This window comes from Mauremys mutica, chromosome 7 (assembly GCF_020497125.1).
Source record: "Mauremys mutica isolate MM-2020 ecotype Southern chromosome 7, ASM2049712v1, whole genome shotgun sequence".
Classification (NCBI taxonomy): domain Eukaryota; kingdom Metazoa; phylum Chordata; order Testudines; family Geoemydidae; genus Mauremys; species Mauremys mutica.
Genome location: NC_059078.1, coordinates 5648624 through 5672122, shown reverse-complemented (window position 1 = coordinate 5672122; position 23499 = coordinate 5648624). Strand labels below are relative to the sequence as shown.

The 23499-nt window shown below is 50.1% G+C and overlaps 1 protein-coding gene across 4 annotated transcripts in view; it reads left to right on the top strand.

Moving 5' to 3' along the window:
• The window catches only part of PRICKLE2 (prickle planar cell polarity protein 2), a 209821-nt gene that overhangs the window by 140594 nt on the left and 45728 nt on the right, over nucleotides 1-23499 (top strand). For all 4 annotated transcript variants that reach the window (XM_045025108.1, XM_045025110.1, XM_045025109.1 and 1 more), the window contains 3 exons: nucleotides 6718-6831; nucleotides 8783-8920; nucleotides 10248-10451. In XM_045025108.1, the coding sequence (XP_044881043.1) occupies nucleotides 6718-6831; nucleotides 8783-8920; nucleotides 10248-10451 (456 nt within the window). The remainder of the gene's footprint in view (nucleotides 1-6717; nucleotides 6832-8782; nucleotides 8921-10247; nucleotides 10452-23499) is intronic.

The window sequence follows — 23499 nt, the reverse complement described above, 5'->3', positions numbered from 1 at the left end:
TTTCTTTCTGAAAGAGGTTCTGCATACTTAGTCACTAGAAGAAAATAGACTCACCAAAGGAATCTGAAATTATCATTTATTCATACTTTGAAGGTTAAACTTCTAAACTGAGGAATTAAACCGAAAACAGCCCCAGAACTAAGACTGGAAAAATACAAGCATTTGTGTACTAATGTAATTATTTCCCTCAATTAATTGAATAGAGTTGGCTCAACTTTAAAGAATTTTTTCCCCTAGTTTCATTTTACAAGGATTTTTTTTCTCTTGAAGGAGCTATTAATTTCCAAAATACTTATTAGCTTTTTTGCTAGTAATGTCGTCTTTAAAATGTATATTGTTTGATCTACTTTTTGAGGTGGATGGGGAAGATGAGACTTGCATACTTTGGGGAAAGAACGATCCGTATAAAGATCAATATCTTTCATTTAGTCTTGTTTTCCTCTGCTTGTTTTGTGAATTTCAGAGTGAGAGAGAGAGAGAGACCTCCTTAAAAGCAAGACTAGGCCTGTTGAAGCTACTCCCCTTGCCTTGCCGGTATTTCCGAGTCCCACCCTACAATGCCTTTCTTTTCCATTACTGTCAGGTTACTGGTCCAGGTTGTATCTTGGGGGTCTGTGACATGGGTTAACTTTTATTAGGATTTGGCCTGAGATCTTTTAAATTCCTTCACGGTCGATCTAATTCAAATCTGACACAAGTCACAGAGGAGAGAGGAACACAGATTAATTCAGAGTGAAATCTATCCTAGCCTCCTCAAGAGCCTATGAATTATAACAGTGCTTTTTGCTAAAATAGCTACAGACAAAGGAGGTTGTTACACAGAGAAATAACACAAAACTGAACTTTTATGTTGTATGTGGCAAAAGTACTGAATAATGTAGTAATTAAAAATAATTAACAGTAAAAAAAAAACATTATTTGGGTTATGCTACAACACGATTCTGTGGTGTAATCAAATCTTGTATGCATTTCCAGCCTCCCCCAGAGCCTGCAGAAGTCAGTGGAAAGACTCCCATTCATGTCTGTGGGCTTTGAATTAGGTCCTTACATAGCATCTTCCATCTGTATTTTACACGTGATGAATTAAAAGTACAATGATTCACTGTGTGCAGACAAATGACATTATACCCATTTCACAGTTAAGCAGACTGAGACTTGGAAGGAACAAATTTTTCAGATGTCTCTACTTATTTGGGATGCCCATTTTGAATTCTCCTTCATTATTATTATTTATTTATTTATTTATTAGTATTACCTAATGCCTACAAGCCCTAGTCATGGACCAGAACCCCACTGAGCTAGCTCTGTACAATCAAATACAAACAGACAGTCACTTAGGGCCTGCACCGTTCTCACTGACATCACAGACGTGGAGGTGCTTTGCACTAGAGCTGTTTGGAAATGGGCTGGGAGAGTCTGGGGATAATTCTGGCTTTTTGTCAGAAAGAAAAGGAAAACTGACATGTTTTAGGTTTTTCAATGAAAAGTTGAAGTTTTCCACAGAAAGCAGAAACTTTCCCTGAAAGTTTTTTGTTTAATCAAAAATACCATTTTCTTTCAGAAAAACAAAGTTTTCAATGAGGCTGGTGCGCTTCTGAAATCAGGCCCGAGGTATCTCAATTTGGCCCCTACAAATTAATGGATGTTGTTGAAACTCTTGGCAGAACCAAGAATAGAACATGTGATTCCTGCCTCACAGTTCCTGTAACCATTAAACTAGACTCCCTATCCAGCTGTGAATTGATATCTAGACGCCATTAAGGGTACAGTAAACAGCTAAACAATAGACTAAACATAGAGAACTGTGACAGCTTCTAAAGTAGGTTAACACCAAGGATTTGTCATATTCCTTGGTATAAACTTTCATTTCCTGGCACATTTGCTCTAAGTTGAAAACCCATTTATTTCCAAACTATTTTTTTCCCTACCACTATGTGAACCTTCTGTACGGAGAGAAAATTGCCATCAAATGTGAGATTCTCTTTCACACACGTGAATTTGTCTCAGACTGGGTGAGACAATGCTTTATGCTCTCCTGCTGCAACCTGGCTGGATCTCGGTGCAGTCTGTCAGGAGCCAGCGAGGCCGACGAATCGGTAATAGACCTGGGCAAATAACGGATATGTTGGTTCAGTGGCAGACCAACAAAATCCAGGGGAGAAAAATTGCTTCAGGTCAATCCAAAATGACCATTTAAAAGTGTTTCTCACTGAAGCAAAACCAAAAATTTTGTCCAACCCAAAATGAAACATTTTCAGGAGTGGTTTTTTTCTTTTTTTTTTCTTTTTTTTTTTTAGTTAAATCTGGCTCCATTTCTAAACAAAATATCATTTTGGAATGAAAAGTCAAAACGTTTTGACTATTTTGATTTTTTCCCCCATTTTTTGCAGCCAAAACTATTCACCAAGTTCATCCTAATTCATGAACACTTTTGGTCATCCCTCAGCTGCATTTTTCAGCAAGTTACATTATGCACACACTAAAAATTGTCCAGCTCTACTCAATAATGCCTCAGATAAAGGGACCTCAACCTGTGTGTGTGTGTGTTAAACACTACATGATCTGCAAAAAACCTCTGTAGGACGGATACAGACAGCATCTGTTCTACACAGCCAGGAACGCTCAATGGCTCGGTGATTGTCCCACTCCTAGGGAAAAGAATTCAGTCCTGTGCCCACATCATATCGCTGAGGGATGCATTAGGGGAAGGAATCTTTCTCCCCCAAGCCCCAGAGCTGTTCCACAGTTGCTGCTTCAGCCTACAATTTCTGCATGTGTAATAAGCCCCCACCACTGCAAGGAAAATGGGGGTGGGTGGGATTTGCATAGGAAAGATTCCCAGCTCCGATGCAACTTCTCCTTTGCATTGGGGCCTAGAGCTGTACTCCATGTGGGCAGAGTCCATCACCTGCACGACCTTCTCCAAAACCCGCAATGGAACCTCACACACCAGGTCCACTGTGACGGTGCCCTCCCTACCCTTGGAAGGATTTCCCCCTCAATATCTAGCTGGGACCCTTCACTTAAGGTGTCAGACACTTAAGTTAGATTGATTTACCGCGGTAGTGTAGACCAGCCCTTTTTTAAATGCACAAGGTAAAAAGCAGCTCCTAGCACATCAAGAGTTCAGAAGCTGGATCTCCGTTTCCTTGCTCCAGAAGCCATAAACAAATTATATTTTTTCCTTTAAAAAACAAACAAACAAAAAAACAGTATACAAAAGGCTGGATTCTGGCTTTGTTCTTACATACACACTCACAAAATCAGCAATGATAAGACAGGTTGTGGGTATCCTGATTTTCCCCAAACCCAGGAAGCTGACATTCCAGAGACCTTCCTGGTGTTCCAGGGCAGAACGATGTCCATGTGTCTGGGTGTGGAACCCTTCCCATGGCCTCTATGCACTCTTTCCCCACTTCATCCATTTCTCTTCTAGGTGCCAGTCATTAGCATGGGAGACGTGCAGGGAGGACAGAATGCAGGTGCTGACCGGGTTTAAAGACTCACTCCTGCTGTGCTGCCTCCTGAGAATCAAGCAAACTTTTTTTTAAATAACCGTAATTGTTCCCTTTCCCCCAACTTGTCTCCATGTCCCTAACCCATGAGCTCCTTGGGAAAGGGACCGTCCCTTCTTGAATGTCTAGAAAGCACCTAGTGCATTGCGGGCACTAACAGCATCACAATATAACGACCGCTCTGTTTTTCCATTGTTAGAATGCACCCATCTGGGGCAAGGATTTGTCCCTTTTGGACAAAAACACCAGCCGGTGGAAATATGACTGTGCAAAATCCCACCTGATGAATCGTGTGGCGATCCCAAAGCATTACCTCCCCAGAGAGGAGGGTCAGTACTCGTAGGGAACAGACAGATGTCTTCGTGAGGACAGTCCCTCTGCTGACTCTGCAGATTGACAGATACCACGTGGAAGGCCTGCCTAAGCTGATCTGAATATGACAAAATGTTTCGGGTTCATTTTAGGCAACGTCGCGCAGGTCTGGGCCTGCTATTTTTGTTTTATTTTGTTTTGTTTTCCAAATTAATTTGCCCATCCCTACAGAAATATTTTGCTAAATTTATGGGAGCTGGCTCCAGCGGGTCTCCTGAGATTAAATGGAAAAATCCCCAGAGGAAGCACTAAAGGCCATACATGCAGAATTTTCTGTCTGATGGCCAGGAAACAAACACCTAGTTACCAGAAACCGGATTGCAGACCTGCGTTAGATCCGTAGCCCCTTTAGTGTACGGTGTGTGTCTTACCGCTCATTACTTGAGGGACCTGAACAACATAATGTAATTTGGCAGCTAGTCAAGAAGAAATTATTTCTGGACTCCTTCAACTTCAAGGACACATCGTGCATAAGATCTTCACTTACAACAATCTGAGCCCAGGTGATACAGAGCAAAGAGGCTAAGCTATCGGTACAGACACTTGAGTGGAAATCTTGCAAAGAGAAATCAGCAGACCTCAGTAATATGGAGGGTGGTATAGCCCAGCACTCAGATGAAAGGTATGGCAGTCAGAGCTCCTGCTGGAATGTATAAGTAATTCTGCTACCGACTAGCTACGTGACCCCAGAAAAGTCAGTTAATATCTGTACGCTTCAGTTAGTCGTTCCTAACGGGGCAGTATTTGCTACCTGGCACAGTGTTGTAAGGCTTAATTGTTTGTAAAGTATTTGGATATCCTTGGATGAAGGATGCTCTATAAATGCAAAGTAAGTATTATTGTATTTATTATTTGAATTATTATTTTTAAATAAGAGTTATTTGGAACTTTCCGTTTCTTTTCTGGTTTCCACCCTAGAAGGTTGGTTGTCTGTCTCTTGCATTAGCGAAACTAATTCTGTGCCATCTGTTTGGATCATTGCATATTGCCCAGTGGGTTCTCGGGATCCAGCAGTCCATACTGCATGGAAGACCCTTACCATCAGCAGAGCAAAAATACATATGGAGGCATGTAAAAAATTCATCATCAGTATGAAAGCAATAACGGGAGGGTTGGAGATTAGGATTGCTTCAGATAAGGACTCCAAAATAAAGAGGCAGAGGGAGATTTTCAGAAGCAGCTAAGTGACTTGAAAGTTGTTTCAGATTAAGATAGGGTCTGACCTTAAAGTACAATAGCTATCCTAGAATAACGCCATGTGTGAATGAGCCCTCAGAAGCACAAGCCCCATTGGAGATCAGCCCCTTAGGGATGCTGGCCTGCTTTCCCCCTTAACATGCTATGGCTCCCCCCATCCGTCCCTTTGTGCCCTGCTGCCTCCGTTTGGTGATTGGGATGTGGGGTGTCCATAAGCACTTTAGGGGCTAGAGGAAGGCAGGCCACCTAAAGGGTGAGAAATCTTCCCTAAACTTCTCCTGCTCTCAAAATATAACTTGGCCTCTGCTGGCCGTGCATTCCTCATTCCTCACTTATCCTTTGGGAAAAGGCCCCCAAGAGAAGAGGTAAGTCGGGCCGCAGCCACCTGAAAGCACCAGTGGGATAGAGAGTTCCAGGGTAAAGGATCCTCTCCCTAGTTTCTGTCCTTTGAAAGATCTTGTTAGCTGGGGTACCACAGCCCTAGTTGCTGTTTCAGTAGGGTGGCACCCAGGGAGAGGTGGTCTCTCAGGAAGGTCAGATTCATAGGCCAAACCCAACTTAAATTCCACAGAGGAACTGGTGGGAAGCCACTGTAGCTTCTGTGCTGTCTGAGCGAAACACTGCTAAATTAGCAGGCAGCCGCATCTTGCTCTAGATTCAATTTCTTCGGAATCGTAAAGTAGAGATGCACAGCTGGAGATTAACCTCAAGGTGGCGAAGGCACGAGGACCCATACTGAGATCCGCACCCTTCTAACCAAGCACAGATTAAAGAGAGCCATCTGTCCCGCTGCTGCCAGCTGAGCATATACCCACTGCTAATTCTTTGCAATTTTCAGAGCTGACCAGTGAGCGGACAAAGGGGGACAATTTAATTTCTGTCAAACCTTCTGGGCGCTCTTCCCAAGCCTTCAGATGTCACCACGGCCTCCGTTGAGTTGAGCCTCGGCCAGCAAGCCTTCACCCAAGCCTCAGTATCAGCCAGATAACTGATGAGCTGGAGTTGTGCATGTACTTCAAACACACACACACATACACACGCACGGGATCTCCTAGGAGGTGGGCACAAGCTCCTAGGAGGCGGGCACGTTGCGCTCCACCGTGCTGTACTTTTAAATAATTGTTTTAATTATATACTCTGAGACTGAAGAGAAAAACAAGCCTTCCAACAGGTTCTATCTGCTGATTATTTTCACAAATTGTTACAGAAAAGACCTTGAGGGTTTCAGAGTAGGTGGAGGCTGAAGTACCCAGTAACACGTCGGGTGCCAGGGAGTAGCATTGTTAACCTCTGTTGCAAAGGCAGGTGCTAACACATTCTCCCGAACAAGGGAAACATGCTAACAGTATGGACGTTAACAGAGAAAACGGTAAAGCTCAACCCCTGAGAGTTAGGTTAGACGTGAAACTCCTGCTATCTCCTCTTTTCTCTCTTTTTAAAAACAAACTTAGTTGCTTTGTTTCCATATAGATATAGAATAACCAGATAGTTTAACTTTAAAGGCTTTTTTTTCCATTTGCACCTTTAATTTTTAGTGACCACTTGCTCTCCAAGTGTTCTGTTCTGTCAGTTGAGAAGAATGTGTCAAAGTCAATCAAGGAATTGTACTGCAGTGCCCTTTTTTAATGTTTAGGTTCACCAGTACTACAGCTGCCTCCCGGAAGACAAAGTGCCCTACGTGAACAGTCCTGGAGAGAAATTGCGCATTAAGCAGCTTTTGCACCAACTGCCGCCACATGACAATGAGGTGAGTGGTTTAAAAATAATTTAAACATTGCAGAATATCATATTTGGCGGTGAGGGGAATGCACCTTTTTAATTTAGCGTTGGTGTCATGATTAGCCAAACCACTGAAAGAATCTTGTGTACGTTACTGCAGCTTTCAGTTGGAGTTTTCTTGATTTCATTTTAAAAAGAACCAATAAATGTTTACATTTTCTATCATCTATCTGGAATATTGTGCTATGAAAATGGTATGGCCAGGTGCCTTTAACTGTCACATATTACTGGAAGATCCCTTATGCAAAACTCCTCTAGAATTTAATAGCCTAACTTTTTTAACCAACCTACAGCATTCGATAACAAGTATCCAGTTCTTTGTTACGTTTTCTAGAATGGTTTAAAAACCTGTAGACAGGGGAGCTCTTTCTATAGAATATTAATTTCTTGAGATCCTTACTCGTTAAGTCTCTATTAAGGTGATAGATACATTATATATTTAGAAGCTCTTGTTTTGTTTTATAAAAGTCAAACTTTAGCTTTAATTTTTAAAATTCATCTGCCTAAAATCGGGTGGGTGCAAAACGAAGAAACCTTTCTACACTCAAAGGCAAAAACTTTGTTACAATTGTATTAAGGCTCCGGTTAAATCAACTGGAGCTAGATTTTAAATTAACTCCAAAAGTCTATACAAAGTCCTGTTTTGTCTCACCTAGGGCTTGCAAATGTCTCTAAACAGGGAGTGATTTTGTATTTGCGCTGAACAGCTAGAGGATGAGTTAAGATCTGTGATTTTATAGACGCTGAACCTCAACTCTGAGTTTCCAGTCAAAACCATTTACAGCAATTTAAGGTGTATTCAGATAATTACTAAATCCTGTGTTATTTATGAGACAGCAAAAAAGGGCCCCATCTTTTAAATTCTTTTCTTATGAGTATGGATGTTGAACTTGAATATCTCATGAAGTTCCGTTGCATAAACAATGATCCGCACATTGCTCCTCTGCGAAAGACGTGTCCGTAACTTGTTTTATCTAGGTCATATTTTAATGTGCTTGTCTGTGCCTGGCAAGATGCCATATAAATATAATGCTCAGAATCCAGGAGAATTCCGAACAGCGGTGAGGACAGAGTCAAATTCTTCAGGGGCCAATCCTGTAGGCCTTAAGCTTGAGCAGCTCCCTGACAATCTGCAGTGCCTGATAATAAATAAATAGGTAATTTGCTGTTACAAGTTAGGGGCCTGATCCTGGGATTTTTCTGCAACCAGGGAGAGAGTTAGGCGTCCATTTCCCATTGAAACTCAGTTAATTCGATGACTCTACTCCTGTGAGTAAGGAATGTGGGATTGGGCCTGTTACTGCTCATGGCAGTAACATTTCTCCCCAAATGCCATAACCCAATTCCATTGGGATCAAATTAGCTTCAGATCAAATCTATAAGCATGAAAATAATATCTGAGCTGTGGAAACCGCTCATTCGCTGAACTTTTGGTGAGATTATAAATTTGATTGTTTACATCCGCCCGTTTCCCTCCCACCTCCCCCCCCCAAAAAAAAATTTGGAATCGCTAATAAATCCTTAGCTGAAGCTGGGCATAGAGTCTTCATCCCATACAAATAATTAGTAGCATATCATAAACTTAGGAAAAGTGGGTGTTACAGGAGAGCCATTGCTGAGCCATTACTGGGCTTCCCTAATACCTCCGGCATGAATAGACTGAAGGAAGTAAATGACTGTCCTGCTATTGGATTATAAAGAGCACTCATGGTCTCAGCTTTTCCAAACTTGGGCCAGATCCTGAGCCACCCTGAATCAGCAGAACTGCATTTACTCCAGATCACCCCTGCCGAGTCTCAGGGGAGTAGTTCTCACTTGGCTGTAAATCAACCGAGCTTTGAAAATAGTAGTCACAGTAACAACAGGTACGTTTGTGGTTCTGTTCATGGTAAAGCAAAATATCCCTGCTTGCCTCTTAGGTCCGCTATTGTAATTCATTGGATGAGGAAGAGAAAAGGGAGCTAAAACTCTTCAGCAATCAGAGGAAAAGGGAGAATCTAGGGAGAGGCAATGTTCGACCATTCCCTGTCACCATGACTGGAGCCATTTGCGAACAGGTAAGTGCCAATTACGGGACATGTTGTTATTCTGCCCAGTGGCATCCGTTGATTCACCTGGGGTTTACTGCCCCATGGAAAGCGCGGCTATACATTAGTTTGGGTTGTTTTAAATGAGAGTAAGCCCTTCTTGTGCCTGTGTCGGGCACTGGGAAGTCTGATCCCCCTGTGCCTATGGAGAAGGATGCATGCACCTGGTATTCACATGCATGCACTGCAGTCTCTCTACCTCTGCATCCAGGTTCTCCTGCCAGAAGGCTGAATTTATCCCTTAGGTAACTGGCTAGCTCTCGAGTGGGAACGGGCTGGGTGTTTTTAGAGGTTTCCCAGGTCAGGTAGCAGGCAGTGGTGTCAATTTCCTGCACTACTCAGTCCAGGCAGGTGTCCCAACCCATCCTGCCCCCTCACCGCTGGAAATACTCCCGATTAATCTCCAGCCTGTGCTCCCCAGAGGAACCACTCCTGCAACACCGGTTATCGACCCCCAAAACAGGCTTGAGGCAGTTAGGTTGAGCTCACGCCCAGAGTGTCAATGAGGGAAGCGGCTGGAAGCCAGAGTGGGAAAACCACAGGGAAGCAGCCCAGTGCGGGCAAGAGGGGAGAGTTGAGGAATAAGCCCGGATCAGTAGGGGAGGTTGGTTTGGGGGCATTTAGAGAGTGGGTTGTGGGAAGGGCGACTGCTGGAAGAGGGAGGAGCCAGGAGATGGAGGAAGGACGAATGGGGCCCCTGGCGTTCCGTTCAGGAAGCTGTCAGTGGAAAGGCAGTGTTGGTACGTCTGAAGTCGTCAGAAGCATTTGGTTTTGCAGCGCAGTGATAAGTGACCAGCTGGCCAAGGCTCTTCTATAGAGTTCCCCAAGCAGCGGAAACTCAGCCATGCCAGGAAGGCCATTTCCCCCCCTTACAGGCCTAGGGAGGAAACGTGCCCTGAGGGCACCATGCTTGCCCGTGGGATCTGACTGGCCACCCCGCAAAGACACTGCCGCAGAGCCGGAGTCAAGCCAGCTTTGGGACACTGCACTAATCGTAGCCGACTAGTGTCCCAAGAATTCTCACTGTTTGTTTGTCCTCCAGAGAAACTGTGCAGATCTGCTGCCTTTAACGTCCAGAGAGCGATAGCTGTAACGCCTAGGGACCTTCCGGGCTGCCCTAAAGCACAGCCTAAGATCAAAGAGGTGGTGACACCAAAACCAGCTTTCATTTGATGGATGCAAACATATGAGCTGTCAGGCTGGGGGGGAAGCTCCTGCTTTATCACATTGTGTAAGTCAGCTTCTGAAACATGGCGTGTCAAACAAGCCCTCTTCCTGTTTGTTCTTCTTCTACCAGTGTGGGGGCCAAATCAGTGGAGGCGACATCGCTGTATTTGCCTCCAGAGCAGGCCACGGTGTTTGCTGGCACCCACCATGCTTCATATGCACTGTCTGCAATGAGCTGCTGGTTGATCTGATCTACTTTTATCAAGAGGGGAAGATTTATTGTGGCAGACACCACGCTGAATGCCTGAAGCCTCGATGTGCAGCGTGTGACGAGGTAAGAACAAGCTCAGCTTTGTGTCCGGGGCTTGTGTTATGCTATTTTGTGTGAATACATGAGCAGTTCTGAGAGCACTGAGCCACCTCTTTAAAAACTCAGCTCATCCATCCCAAACTTGCCTCTGTGGCTACTGGCCCATGGAATATGTGAAATTACTGGACGGTGGAAGTCGCCTCGCTTCTAGCACCCCTGTCTGTTTTGCTGTGGGATACTGATTTGGGGTATCCTGTGGCCATTCAAGTCTGCACCTCTACTAACTACAACCGGTGCTCAGCCCGTTGGCCATGAGACCGGGAGACTCGCCATCCTAACCGAGAGGGTCCTGCCTCTCCAACTACCGCCAGAGTCCAATGGCAGGGAGCCGTATGGGTCAAAATGAGGGGGGCCAGCAAATTATTCCTGCAGGGAGGAAGAAGTGCTGCGGGTTCCGTTCCTGCAGCACACGTCCCTTTGGGGCATCTCTGCCCCATCTCTGCTTTCTTCCTGCCATCAGTAATTTTCACCAGGGAAGGGGAAGACACCACATTTGCATGGAACTCAGTTGATTTTGGGACTTCAATGAGTGATGTCCCCATGAAATGAGGGGCGCCAGAGAGACATGAATAATGGGCTTGTTACGCGGAGTGGCAATCAGCCATGGGAGAAATTTTAAAGCGGCAACGCAGCCTGGAGATGCCTGGGCCCTAAATCAGAACTTGGTCAGGGAGGGCTACAGAGGGGCTTATCAGACTGAATTCTTCAGGTCCCTTCAGACCCCAACTCCTTAGGGTACGTCTACACTACGGGATTATTCCGATTTTACAGAAACCAGTTTTTTAAAACAGATTGTATAAAGTCGAGTGCACGCGGCCACACTAAGCGCATTAATTCGGCGGTGTGCGTCCATGTACCGAGGCTAGCGTCGATTTCCTGAGCGTTGCACTGTGGGTAGCTATCCCATAGCTATCCCATAGTTCCCGCAGTCTCCCCCGCCCATTGGAATGCTGGGTTGAGACCCCAGTGCCTGATGGGGCAAAAAACATTGCCGCTGATTCTTCTGGGTACAGCCTCACCCCTCCCGCCGTGAAAGCAGCAGCAGCCAACCTTTTCGCGCCTTTTTTCCTGGGCGAACTGTGCAGACGCCATAGCACAGCAAGCATGGACCCTGCTGAGCTCAAGACAGCAATCATCCTCGCGCATTCTCGTGCACTCAATGCTGAACCGGGACCTGCAAAGCCAGGCAAGGAGGCAGCGGCTACGGCAGCGCGGCGACCAGAGTGATGAGGACATGGACACAGAATTCGGTCAAACTGCAGGCCCCTGCGCTTTGGAGATCCTGCTGGTAATGGGGCAGGTTCTAGCCATTGAACGCCGATTTTGGGCCCGGGAAACAAGCACAGACTGTTGCAGGTGTGGGACAATTCCCAGTGGCTGCGAAACTTTCGCGTGCGTAAGGGCACTTTCATGGAACTTTGTGACTTGCTTTCCCCTGCCCTGAAGCGCCAGAATAGCAAGATGAGAGCAGCCCTCACAGTTGAGAAGCGAGTGGCAATAGCCCTGTGGAAGCTTGCAACGCCGGGCAGCTACCGGTCAGTCGGGAAACAGTTGGGAGTGGGCAAATCTACTGTGGGGGCTGCTGTGATGCAAGTAGCCAAAGCAATCACTCAGCTGCTGCTACGAAAGGTAGTGACTCTGGGAAACGTGCAGGCCATAGTGGATGGCTTTGCTGCAATGGGATTCCCTAACTGTGGGGGGGGCGATAGATGGAACCCATATCCCTATATTGGCACCAGGGCGCACCCAGTACGTAAACCGCAAGGGGTACTTTTCCATGGTGCTGCAAGCACTGGTGGATCACAAGGGACGTTTCACCAACATCCACGTGGGATGGCCGGGAAGGGTTCATGACGCTCGCGTCTTCAGGAACACTACTCTGTTTAAACGGATGCAGCAAGGGAATTACTTCCCAGACCAGAAAATAACAGTTGGGGATGTTGAAATGCCTGTCGTTATCCTGGGGGACCCAGCCTACCCCTAGATGCCATGGCTCATGAAGCCATACACAGGCAGCCTGGACAGTAGTCAGGATCTGTTCAACTACAGGCTGAGCAAGTGCAGAATGGTGGTAGAATGTGCCTTTGGCCATTTAAAGGCGCGCTGGCGGACATTACTGACTCGCTCAGACCTCAGCCAAACCAATGTCCCCTATGTTATTGTTGCTTGCTGTGTGCTCCACAATCTCTGTGAGAGTAAGGGGGAGACCTTTATGGTGGGGTGGGAGGCTGAGGCAAATCACCTGGCCACTGATTACACACAGCCAGACACCAGGGCGATTAGAAGAGCACACCAGGAAGCGGTGCACATTAGAGAAGCTTTGAAAACCAGTTTCATCACTGGCCAGGGTACAGTGTGACTGTTGTGTTTGTTTTTCCTTGATGAAACCCCGCCCTTGATTGACTCATTCCCTGTAAGCCACCCCCCTCCCCTTCTATCACAGTTTGCTTTCTAAGGAAATAAAGTCACTCTCGTTTAAAAATCATGTATTCTTTATTACTTAATTATAAAAAGAGGGAGAGAACTGACAAGGTAGCCCAGGTGTGGTTTGGGAGGAGGATAGTAGGGAAGGAAAAGGCCACTAAAAAAATTTCATAATAATGAGAGCCTTTTGGTTGAGCTGTCCACTGGGGTGGAGTGGGCGGGTGCACGGAGCCTCCCCCCACGCGTTCTTACTCGTCCGGCGGGTGAGCAGGATGTGGAATATGGTGAGGGGGGAGGGTGGTTATACAGGGGCTGCAGCAGCACTCTGTGATCCTGCTGCCGTTCCTGAAGCTCCACCATACGCCGGAGCATGTCAGTTTGATCACGCAGCAGCCCCAGAGTTGCATCCCGCCACCGCTGATCTTCCTGCTGCCACCTCTCATCTCGAGCATCTCTCCTCTCATCTCGAGCGTCCCTCCTGTCCTCACGTTCGTCCCTCACGTTGGTCCCTCCTGTCCTCATGGTCACTGGCATCTTTCCTGTACTTTGCCACCACGTCCTTCCACTCATTCAGCTGAGCTCTTTCATTGCGGGTCACTTCCATGATTTCCGAAAACATTTCTTCTCGCGTCTTTTTTTTCCACCGCCTTATCTGAGATAGCCTTCGGGACGGAGTAGAGAGGCTTGAAAAATGTGCAGCTGCATGAGGGAGGGAAAAAAGGGAGAGAAGTATTTAAAAAGATACATTTTAGAGAACAATGGTCATACTCTTTCACGGTGAACAACACTATTCACCTTACATAGCACGTGTGGTCGCATTTTGCATCTTAATATTGAGTGCCTGCGGCTTTGGTGTTACCGTTGAGTGCTGCTTCTTTCCTGTTAACGTGCAGCAGCAGAAACTATCCCGTGGCTGGAATCATGGAAGATCACTGCTAAACACCTCCCTTCCCCCTGCCCCAACCGCGTGGCTGGTAGCAGGAAAGATCCCTGCTAGCCAAACACGGAAAAGCTCAGTGCCAATCGCGCCCCCCACCCCCCGCTTGGCTACCTGCAGGGAAGGATTTCTTTTAAGCCATAGGCAAACAGCCCAGTAGGAATGGCCATCTCTGTCCCCTTACTTAAATTCCTGAATTTGAACCAGGTTACCATGAACGATATCACTCTCCTGAGGATAACACAGTGAGATAAAGAACGGATGTTGCTTGAATGCCAGCAATCACCAGGACCATACGCAGCTAGGCTTTGTCATGCAATCATACCAAATTACTTGCTACATGCGTGGCGTGGTCACGTGTCCTACCATGGAGGACGGAATAAAGCAGTGCTGCCCAGAAACCTTCTGCAAAGACTTTTAGAGTACCTCCAGGAGAGCTTCATGGAGATGTCCCTGGAGGATTTCCGCTCCATCCCCAGACATGTTAACAGACTTTTCCAGTAACTGTACTGGCCGCGAATGCATCCCAAGTCCTCAGGGCAAATTAATCATTAAAAAATGTTTGCTTTTAAACCATGTCTTATATTTACAAGGTACACTCACCAGAGGTCCCTTCCATGGCTCCATTGTCTGGGCTAGTGGCTTGGGAGGGCTGGGAGGGTAATTCCATCAGGGTGAGAAAAAGCTCCTGGCTGTTGAGGAGAACGGAGTGCTGTGTGCTCTCTACAAGCTCGTCCTCCTCTTCCTCCTCATCTTCCCCGTCTGCAGAATCCTCAGCCATGGCTGCGATTACCTCCCCCACCTCGGAATCCACGGACAGGGGTGGGGTAGTGGTGGCGGACCCCCCCGAGAATTGCATGCAGCTCAGCATAGAAGCGGCATGGTTTTGGCCCTGCCCCGGACTTTCCATTTGCTTCTTTGGTTTTCTGGTAGGCTTGTCTGAGCTCTTTAACTTTCACGCGGCACTGTACTGAGTCCCTGGTGTGGCCTCTCTGCATCATGGCCTTGGAAATTTTTTCAAATGTTTTTTCATTTAGTCTTTTGGAACGGAGTTCTGTTAGCACGGAATCCTCTCCCCATACAGCGATCAGATCCAGTACCTCCCGTGCAGTCCATGCTGGGGCTCTTTTTCGATTCTCAGGAGACTGCATTGTTACCTGTGCTGATGAGCTCTGCGTGATCACCTGTGCTGGTGAACGCTCCACGCTGGCCAAACAGGAAATGAAATTCAAAAGTTCGCGGGGCTTTTCCTGTCTACCTGGCCAGTGCATCCGAGTTCAGGTGGCTTTCCAGAGTGGTCACAATGGTGCACTGTGGGATAGCTCCCGGAGGCCAATACCATCAAATTGCGACCACACTAACCCTAATCCGACATGGCAGTACCAATTTGAGCGCTACTCCCCCCATCAGGGAGGAGTACAGATATCGGTTTTAAGAGCCCTTTATATCAATATAAAGGGCTTCGTTGTGTGGACGGGTGCAGCGTAAAATCGGTTTAACGCTGCTTAATTCGGTATAAACGCGTAGTGTAGACCAGGCCTTAGCAATGTCAGTAGGTCCCAACTCCCCCTCCAGCCAGCACCACTTCTCTCCTAGGACTGGCAGGTGGGAGAATGGGCCCGCCGCTCAGGCAGGTAGTCTTGAACAGTCCCATGTCTCGGCTTCTCCTTAGGGAGATTTTCAAGGGGATTCTCACAGCTGGAGGGCTGTAGAAACCACTGTGTATTCCATGGGGAGGAGCAGAGTCCAGGCCCATGATAAGGGGCTGTGGTGTGTAGGTGAGGGAAGCTTATTTACCAGTTCAGCAACTCTGAACTGTGGGGGATTCTCAGGAGCTCACCTGTCCTCTGACTAGGCTGTCCACTGAACAGTCCACTTCTGCCTCCTGGTTGGCCTCGCATGAACAGTATGGTTGTGGAGACTTTTGGATGGAGAGAGCCTCATGGTACCTTTGTGTTCAAGGTAGCTGAGAGCTACAAATTTGCATTGACTGCCAACCATTTCCCCTCTTCTGTAATGCCATGAGCTTAGCAAATACTGCAGAACATAAGGACATTCACTTCCCATGAACGTTCGTGGGACTGTGTTTTAGTAGCACCAAGGATTGTGGAAATATTCGAATCCTCCCAGTGGAGCTGAAGTTCTCTTTCCACAATAATTTGCACCAGAAGCCTGATTGTAAGTGTTTAAGCTCATCCAGTCATGGAGCAGAGTCAATATTGTCCAGCACAACTGTGCAATGCTGCTCTGATTTCCGAGCTCAGAACTAACTTGGTGAAAAAATTTGACTCATGTTAAATCATGAATAAATCGGAGAGAATCGCAATGTGTTCGCAGACCAGAAAAAAAGGGCTGATTCATAAAGTAAATGAGTTGTTATGAATTATTTACTTAGCTCTAACATGGACTGTGATTGGTTACTTATAAAAGGCAAAGATTTTTATGCTCAGATCCAAAATGCTAAACAAAAAAATGTCAGGCCTGCTGAGCTACTAGAGTTTGACAGAAGTCAAATCTTGCCTCTAGATAGGTTCTTCCTTTAGAAAAATAATCACCGTATTGTGGGATTGCTAGTGTTGGGATACTCTCTGCATATGGCAACTAACATTAAAATAAAGCTCACACTGCAGTGTTCTGAGTTTCATGGACTGAGGTGCAACACCATATGCAGGCAAAACAACGAATTTTCCTAATGAAGGTGTGAGGTTTCCCTTCCATTGTGTGTAACTACAGAGTCCCATTTCAATGTAAACAGTGTACCTCTAACAGCGTGTGTGTGTGTGTGTGTGTGTGTGTGTGTGTGTGTTTGTAGACCTGATATAGCTCAACTTCTGCACTACGTGGCAGAGAAAACACACAAAGCCATATCAAATTTGGTGGTTTCAGTTTGTTAGGGTTCATGAACATTTTTCCCTTTGGTCTCAAGTTTGCACTTGATTTGCATTAGGAGGTTTCGGCTTCAAATCAGCCCAGGGTCACGCTACCCTAGGTCTAGGTTTACTCACAGGGTCAGGGGCCTTGGAGAACTTTTCAGTAACTTTCCTGTAATGACATACCAAGCAGTGCAATTTCAGCCCAGTCATGGGTGGTGGTGCCTCCACTGTACACAGATCTACCAGAGGAAACCTCACCTTTGCACTGGAGGAGAGAGTGTTCTATATCTTATGATATGTAGAGTTTGACTCTACGTTGTATTGAAATAGACCTTAATAGAGGAGATTAAAAGAGATATGAGAAGCTGAGCAAATATACAAAAAAACCTTCAAGGCTGATTCTGGATGTTCCTCAAGTGCCAATCTCAGTTTAAAGGCTGGTAAAGGAAATTGTTCTGGCTTTGAGAGTTATGAAAACTGAAGTGTAGAAAACCATAAGTATTATAAAAATCCTAAATCCCATCTGTGCAAGTGTACAATAAAAATCCCATTGTATATCCACATCAAGTATAAAGAGCATTGCCTTATGTATCCAATTAGATTTGTAATGTTACCAGTACAAAGCAAACTCCTAAGCATTGAAATGGCCCTGTTTCTGGTCCTTTTAAGTGGAGTAATTTTTTTTTCATGTATTTTTATCCTTGCAAAGTCCTGTTACAAATTCTAGTACAAATACCCTGTTCAATTCCCTCTTTAAAACTTTTCTTCTATATCCAACAATAATCACAAATAATATGAAATAACCGCAAGACAAAGCTTCCGATTAACCTTCTCCATGGAATATACTGTACTGCCTCTGTCACAGAGCAAAGTAGCTAACTGAATAGGAGTGTTGTTAGAAATCAAAAGGTCTAGACTCTATTTCCAACTCAGCTGTTCACTCACTGTGTAACCTCAAATAACTCAGCAAATTTCTCTGTGCCTCAGTTTCCTCATCAATAAAATGGGGATGCTAATTCTTCCTCGTTTTTTGTAAAACAATTGGCCATCTGTGGATAAAAAGCATTGTCGGGGTGCTACGCATTGCAGTTGCTACTGCTGCTGTCTCACTTCTCACATCCTTTTTGTTTCCCTTTATAAATGGTGAATAAATGATTAATAGATGTTTTAAAAAATGGTTAATCAGTTATTAATAGAGTCCCACAGGTTAATAAGTTGCTTATTACTTTGACTTCACATCATCCACTGATGTGCTCAGAAGCATTTACAACTCGTACTACTGGTGTCTGTAACATGTTTACCGTATCTATGAATCATTCATTAACCCTTGATACACTAGGTACAAATGGAACCTTAATATAAACGTGACTTTATTTGCATTGTAATTTGTGCAGTGATCCTAATTATAACAGTAAGAGCCCGGTTAGAGGATCTAATCTTTTTGTTTTCCTGTGAAGTACTGTTCCTGCCTGCAATATTGTGCTATCAACAGGGTCGATAAAATGTCATGATTTTTTAAAGTAAAAAAAAAAATCAGTTTTTTATTCTAATTGGATTTTTTTATTTAAATTAAATCCAGATTTATTTTTTTTAAAATAAACCCATTAAAATTAAATTTTGAAATTGACATCTTATGATGAAACCTAAATATTTTATAATGTATTAAAATCATTTAAATTGAAAGCAAAAATAGTATTCAGCAATACATTTGCTTCCAAGTGTTAGAGAGTCAAACCACTGAACTGGTGGAAGTCACTGGCTAAGCACCTGGAACCAGAATCTGTTGAAAGGCTAAGTCAGCTTTTGACAGCAGTCGCCGCTTTCGGCAGGTGCAAAGAGAATATTTTTTTCAGTTCAGTTTATTCCACTAGTTCAGTTCAATGACTAGTTCTTTCAAAATCAAGAAACCAATTGGGAGTTGAAAGAGCGGGAAAGCCTCTTTTCCTCCTCCAATCTCTGGATACAGCCGTAGTGTGAGAGGATGAGATCTACAGGTACTAAAACTTTGAAGGGCCTGGTGACCAGAAACAATCAGTTCAGCTCACTAACTACAGATATTCTTTACTTTTTTTAATAAAGCAGTTAGTTTGAAATGTAAAAAGCTGTTTTGATCAACTCTTTGGTAAACTTTTTTTTTCTTATGTATCCATGGTAGTTTTATTCTTTTTTTTAAATCTGGTTTTGTGCATTTTTAATTGAAGTTGGCTTTCCATCGAAATGGAGCTTGGCACAAATCATAAGTACAAAAATGACTCACCTACTAAATGAGAAATGCATAATTCACCTTTTTTCTAATATTAAAAAAAAGTAAAAGCTAAGAATCTGAATAATGGTAAATTATGCCAGTGTTTCCCAAATGGTGGGTCCCGGCTCACCACTGGGTCTTGGGAAGGATCCTCCGCACATGGACGCGCTCTCACTTTTCCTGGGCAGCAGGCAGCGACGTGGGGAACGGGTTCCAAGCAGCAGCAGCACAGAGGAAGTGACCGGAACCGGCGAGCAGACAGACAGCAGCCTGGTAGCCATCACAGGCTGGTGGCAGGGGAACAGATACTGGCTAGGGCTGCAGAAGGGAGCAGGGCTGGGAAAGCGAGAGCCACGGGGTGGAGGGAGTTGAGCCTGTGGCTTGGACTGAGAAGGGGGGGGGCAGGCGATTGCGGGGCCGAGAAGGGGAGCGGAGCAGGCGATCGCGGGGCCGAGAAGGGGAGCGGAGCAGGTGATTGCAGGGCCGAGAAGGGGAGCGGAGCAGGCGATTGCGGGGCCGAGAAGGGGAGCGGAGCAGGCGATTGCGGGGCCGAGAAGGGGAGCGGGGCAGGCGATTGCGGGGCCGAGAAGGGGAGCGGAGCAGGCGATTGCGGGGCCGAGAAGGGGAGCGGAGCAGGTGCTCGCGGGGCCGAGAAGGGGAGCGGAGCAGGCGAATGCGGGACTGAGAAGGGGAGCGGAGCAGGCGATTGCGGGGCCGAGAAGGGGAGCGGAGCAGGCGATTGCGGGGCCGAGAAGGGGAGCGGAGCAGGCGATTGCGGGGCCGAGAAGGGGAGCGGAGCAGGCGATCGCGGGGCTGAGAAGGGGAGCGGAGCAGGTGATTGCGGGGCCGAGAAGGGGAGCGGAGCAGGTGCTCGCGGGGCCGAGAAGGGGAGCGGAGCAGGCGAGCGCGGGGCCGAGAAGGGGAGCGGAGCAGGCGATTGCGGGGCCGAGAAGGGGAGCGGAGCAGGTGATTGCGAGGCCGAGAAGGGGAGCGGAGCAGGCGATCGCGAGGCCGAGAAGGGGAGCGGAGCAGGCGAGCGCGGGGCCGAGAAGGGGAGCGGAGCAGGCGATTGCGGGGCCGAGAAGGGGAGCGGAGCAGGCGATCGCGGGGCTGAGAAGGGGAGCGGAGCAGGTGATTGCGGGGCCGAGAAGGGGAGCGGAGCAGGTGCTCGCGGGGCCGAGAAGGGGAGCGGAGCAGGCGAGCGCGGGGCCGAGAAGGGGAGCGGAGCAGGCGATTGCGGGGCCGAGAAGGGGAGCGGAGCAGGTGATTGCGAGGCCGAGAAGGGGAGCGGAGCAGGCGATCGCGAGGCCGAGAAGGGGAGCGGAGCAGGCGAGCGCGGGGCCGAGAAGGGGAGCGGAGCAGGCGAGCGCGGGGCCGAGAAGGGGAGCGGAGCAGGTGATTGCGGGGCCGAGAAGGGGAGCGGAGCAGGCGAGCGCGGGGCCGAGAAGGGGAGCGGAGCAGGCGATCGCGGGGCCGAGAAGGGGAGCGGAGCAGGTGATTGCGGGGCTGAGAAGGGGAGCGGAGCAGGTGATCGCGGGGCCGAGAAGGGGAGCGGAGCAGGCGATCGCGGGGCCGAGAAGGGGAGCGGAGCAGGCGATCGCGGGGCCGAGAAGGGGAGCGGAGCAGGCGATCGCGGGGCCGAGAAGGGGAGCGGAGCAGGCGATCGCGGGGCCGAGAAGGGGAGCGGAGCAGGCGATTGCGGGGCCGAGAAGGGGAGCGGAGCAGGCGATCGCGGGGCCGAGAAGGGGAGCGGAGCAGGCGATCGCGGGGCCGAGAAGGGGAGCGGAGCAGGCGATTGCGGGGCCGAGAAGGGGAGCGGAGCAGGCGATCGCGGGGCCGAGAAGGGGAGCGGAGCAGGCGATCGCGGGGCCGAGAAGGGGAGCGGAGCAGGTGATTGCGGGGCCGAGAAGGGGAGCGGAGCAGGTGATTGCGGGGCCGAGAAGGGGAGCGGAGCAGGCGATCGCGGGGCCGAGATGGGGAGCGGAGCAGGCGCTCGCGGGGCCGAGAAGGGGAGCGGAGCAGGCGATCGCGGGGCCGAGAAGGGGAGCGGAGCAGGCGATCGCGGGGCCGAGAAGGGGAGCGGAGCAGGCGATCGCGGGGCCGAGAAGGGGAGCGGAGCAGGCGATTGCGGGGCCGAGAAGGGGAGCGGAGCAGGCGATTGCGGGGCCGAGAAGGGGAGCGGAGCAGGCGATCGCGGGGCTGAGAAGGGGAGCGGAGCAGGCGATTGCGGGGCCGAGAAGGGGAGCGGAGCAGGCGATCGCGGGGCCGAGAAGGGGAGCGGAGCAGGTGATTGCGGGGCCGAGAAGGGGAGCGGAGCAGGCGATTGCGGGGCTGAGAAGGGGAGCGGAGCAGGCGATCGCGGGGCCGAGAAGGGGAGCGGAGCAGGCGATTGCGGGGCCGAGAAGGGGAGCGGAGCAGGCGATTGCGGGGCCGAGAAGGGGAGCGGAGCAGGTGCTCGCGGGGCCGAGAAGGGGAGCGGAGCAGGCGATTGCGGGGCCGAGAAGGGGAGCGGAGCAGGCGATTGCGGGGCTGAGAAGGGGAGCGGAGCAGGTGCTCGCGGGGCCGAGAAGGGGAGCGGAGCAGGTGATTGCGGGGCCGAGAAGGGGAGCGGAGCAGGCGATTGCGGGGCTGAGAAGGGGAGCGGAGCAGGCGCTCGCGGGGCTGAGAAGGGGAGCGGAGCAGGTGATTGCGGGGCCGAGAAGGGGAGCGGAGCAGGCGATCGCGGGGCCGAGAAGGGGAGCGGAGCAGGCGCTCGCGGGGCCGAGAAGGGGAGCGGAGCAGGTGACTGCGGGGCTGAGAAGGGGAGCGGAGCAGGCGATCGCGGGGCCGAGAAGGGGAGCGGAGCAGGTGATTGCGGGGCCGAGAAGGGGAGCGGAGCAGGTGCTCGCGGGGCCGAGAAGGGGAGCGGAGCAGGCGATTGCGGGGCTGAGAAGGGGAGCGGAGCAGGCGATCGCGGGGCCGAGAAGGGGAGCGGAGCAGGCGATCGCGGGGCCGAGAAGGGGAGCGGAGCAGGTGACTGCGGGGCCGAGAAGGGGAGCGGAGCAGGTGATTGCGGGGCCGAGAAGGGGAGCGGAGCAGGTGATTGCGGGGCCGAGAAGGGGAGCGGAGCAGGCGATCGCGGGGCCGAGAAGGGGAGCGGAGCAGGCGATCGCGGGGCCGAGAAGGGGAGCGGAGCAGGCGATCGCGGGGCTGAGAAGGGGAGCGGAGCAGGCGATTGCGGGGCTGAGAAGGGGAGCGGAGCAGGTGATTGCGGGGCCGAGAAGGGGAGCGGAGCAGGTGCTCGCGGGGCCGAGAAGGGGAGCGGAGCAGGCGATTGCGGGGCTGAGAAGGGGAGCGGAGCAGGCGATCGCGGGGCCGAGAAGGGGAGCGGAGCAGGCGATCGCGGGGCCGAGAAGGGGAGCGGAGCAGGCGATCGCGGGGCTGAGAAGGGGAGCGGAGCAGGCGATTGCGGGGCTGAGAAGGGGAGCGGAGCAGGCGATTGCGGGGCCGAGAAGGGGAGCGGAGCAGGCGATTGCGGGGCCGAGAAGGGGAGCGGAGCAGGCGATTGCGGGGCCGAGAAGGGGAGCGGAGCAGGTGATTGCGGGGCCGAGAAGGGGAGCGGAGCAGGCGATTGCGGGGCTGAGAAGGGGAGCGGAGCAGGCGATCGCGGGGCCGAGAAGGGGAGCGGAGCAGGCGATTGCGGGGCCGAGAAGGGGAGCGGAGCAGGTGCTCGCGGGGCCGAGAAGGGGAGCGGAGCAGGCGATTGCGGGGCCGAGAAGGGGAGCGGAGCAGGCGATTGCGGGGCCGAGAAGGGGAGCGGAGCAGGTGCTCGCGGGGCCGAGAAGGGGAGCGGAGCAGGTGATTGCGGGGCCGAGAAGGGGAGCGGAGCAGGCGATTGCGGGGCTGAGAAGGGGAGCGGAGCAGGCGCTCGCGGGGCTGAGAAGGGGAGCGGAGCAGGTGATTGCGGGGCCGAGAAGGGGAGCGGAGCAGGCGATCGCGGGGCCGAGAAGGGGAGCGGAGCAGGCGCTCGCGGGGCCGAGAAGGGGAGCGGAGCAGGTGACTGCGGGGCTGAGAAGGGGAGCGGAGCAGGCGATCGCGGGGCCGAGAAGGGGAGCGGAGCAGGTGATTGCGGGGCCGAGAAGGGGAGCGGAGCAGGTGCTCGCGGGGCCGAGAAGGGGAGCGGAGCAGGCGATTGCGGGGCTGAGAAGGGGAGCGGAGCAGGCGATCGCGGGGCCGAGAAGGGGAGCGGAGCAGGCGATCGCGGGGCCGAGAAGGGGAGCGGAGCAGGCGATCGCGGGGCCGAGAAGGGGAGCGGAGCACGTGACTGCGGGGCCGAGAAGGGGAGCGGAGCAGGTGATTGCGGGGCTGAGAAGGGGAGCGGAGCAGGCGATTGTGGGGCTGAGAAGGGGAGCGGAGCAGGCGATCGCGGGGCCGAGAAGGGGAGCGGAGCAGGTGATCGCGGAGCTGAGAAGGGGAGCGGAGCAGGTGATCGCGGGGCTGAGAAGGGGAGCGGAGCAGGTGACTGCGGGGCCGAGAAGGGGAGCGGAGCAGGCG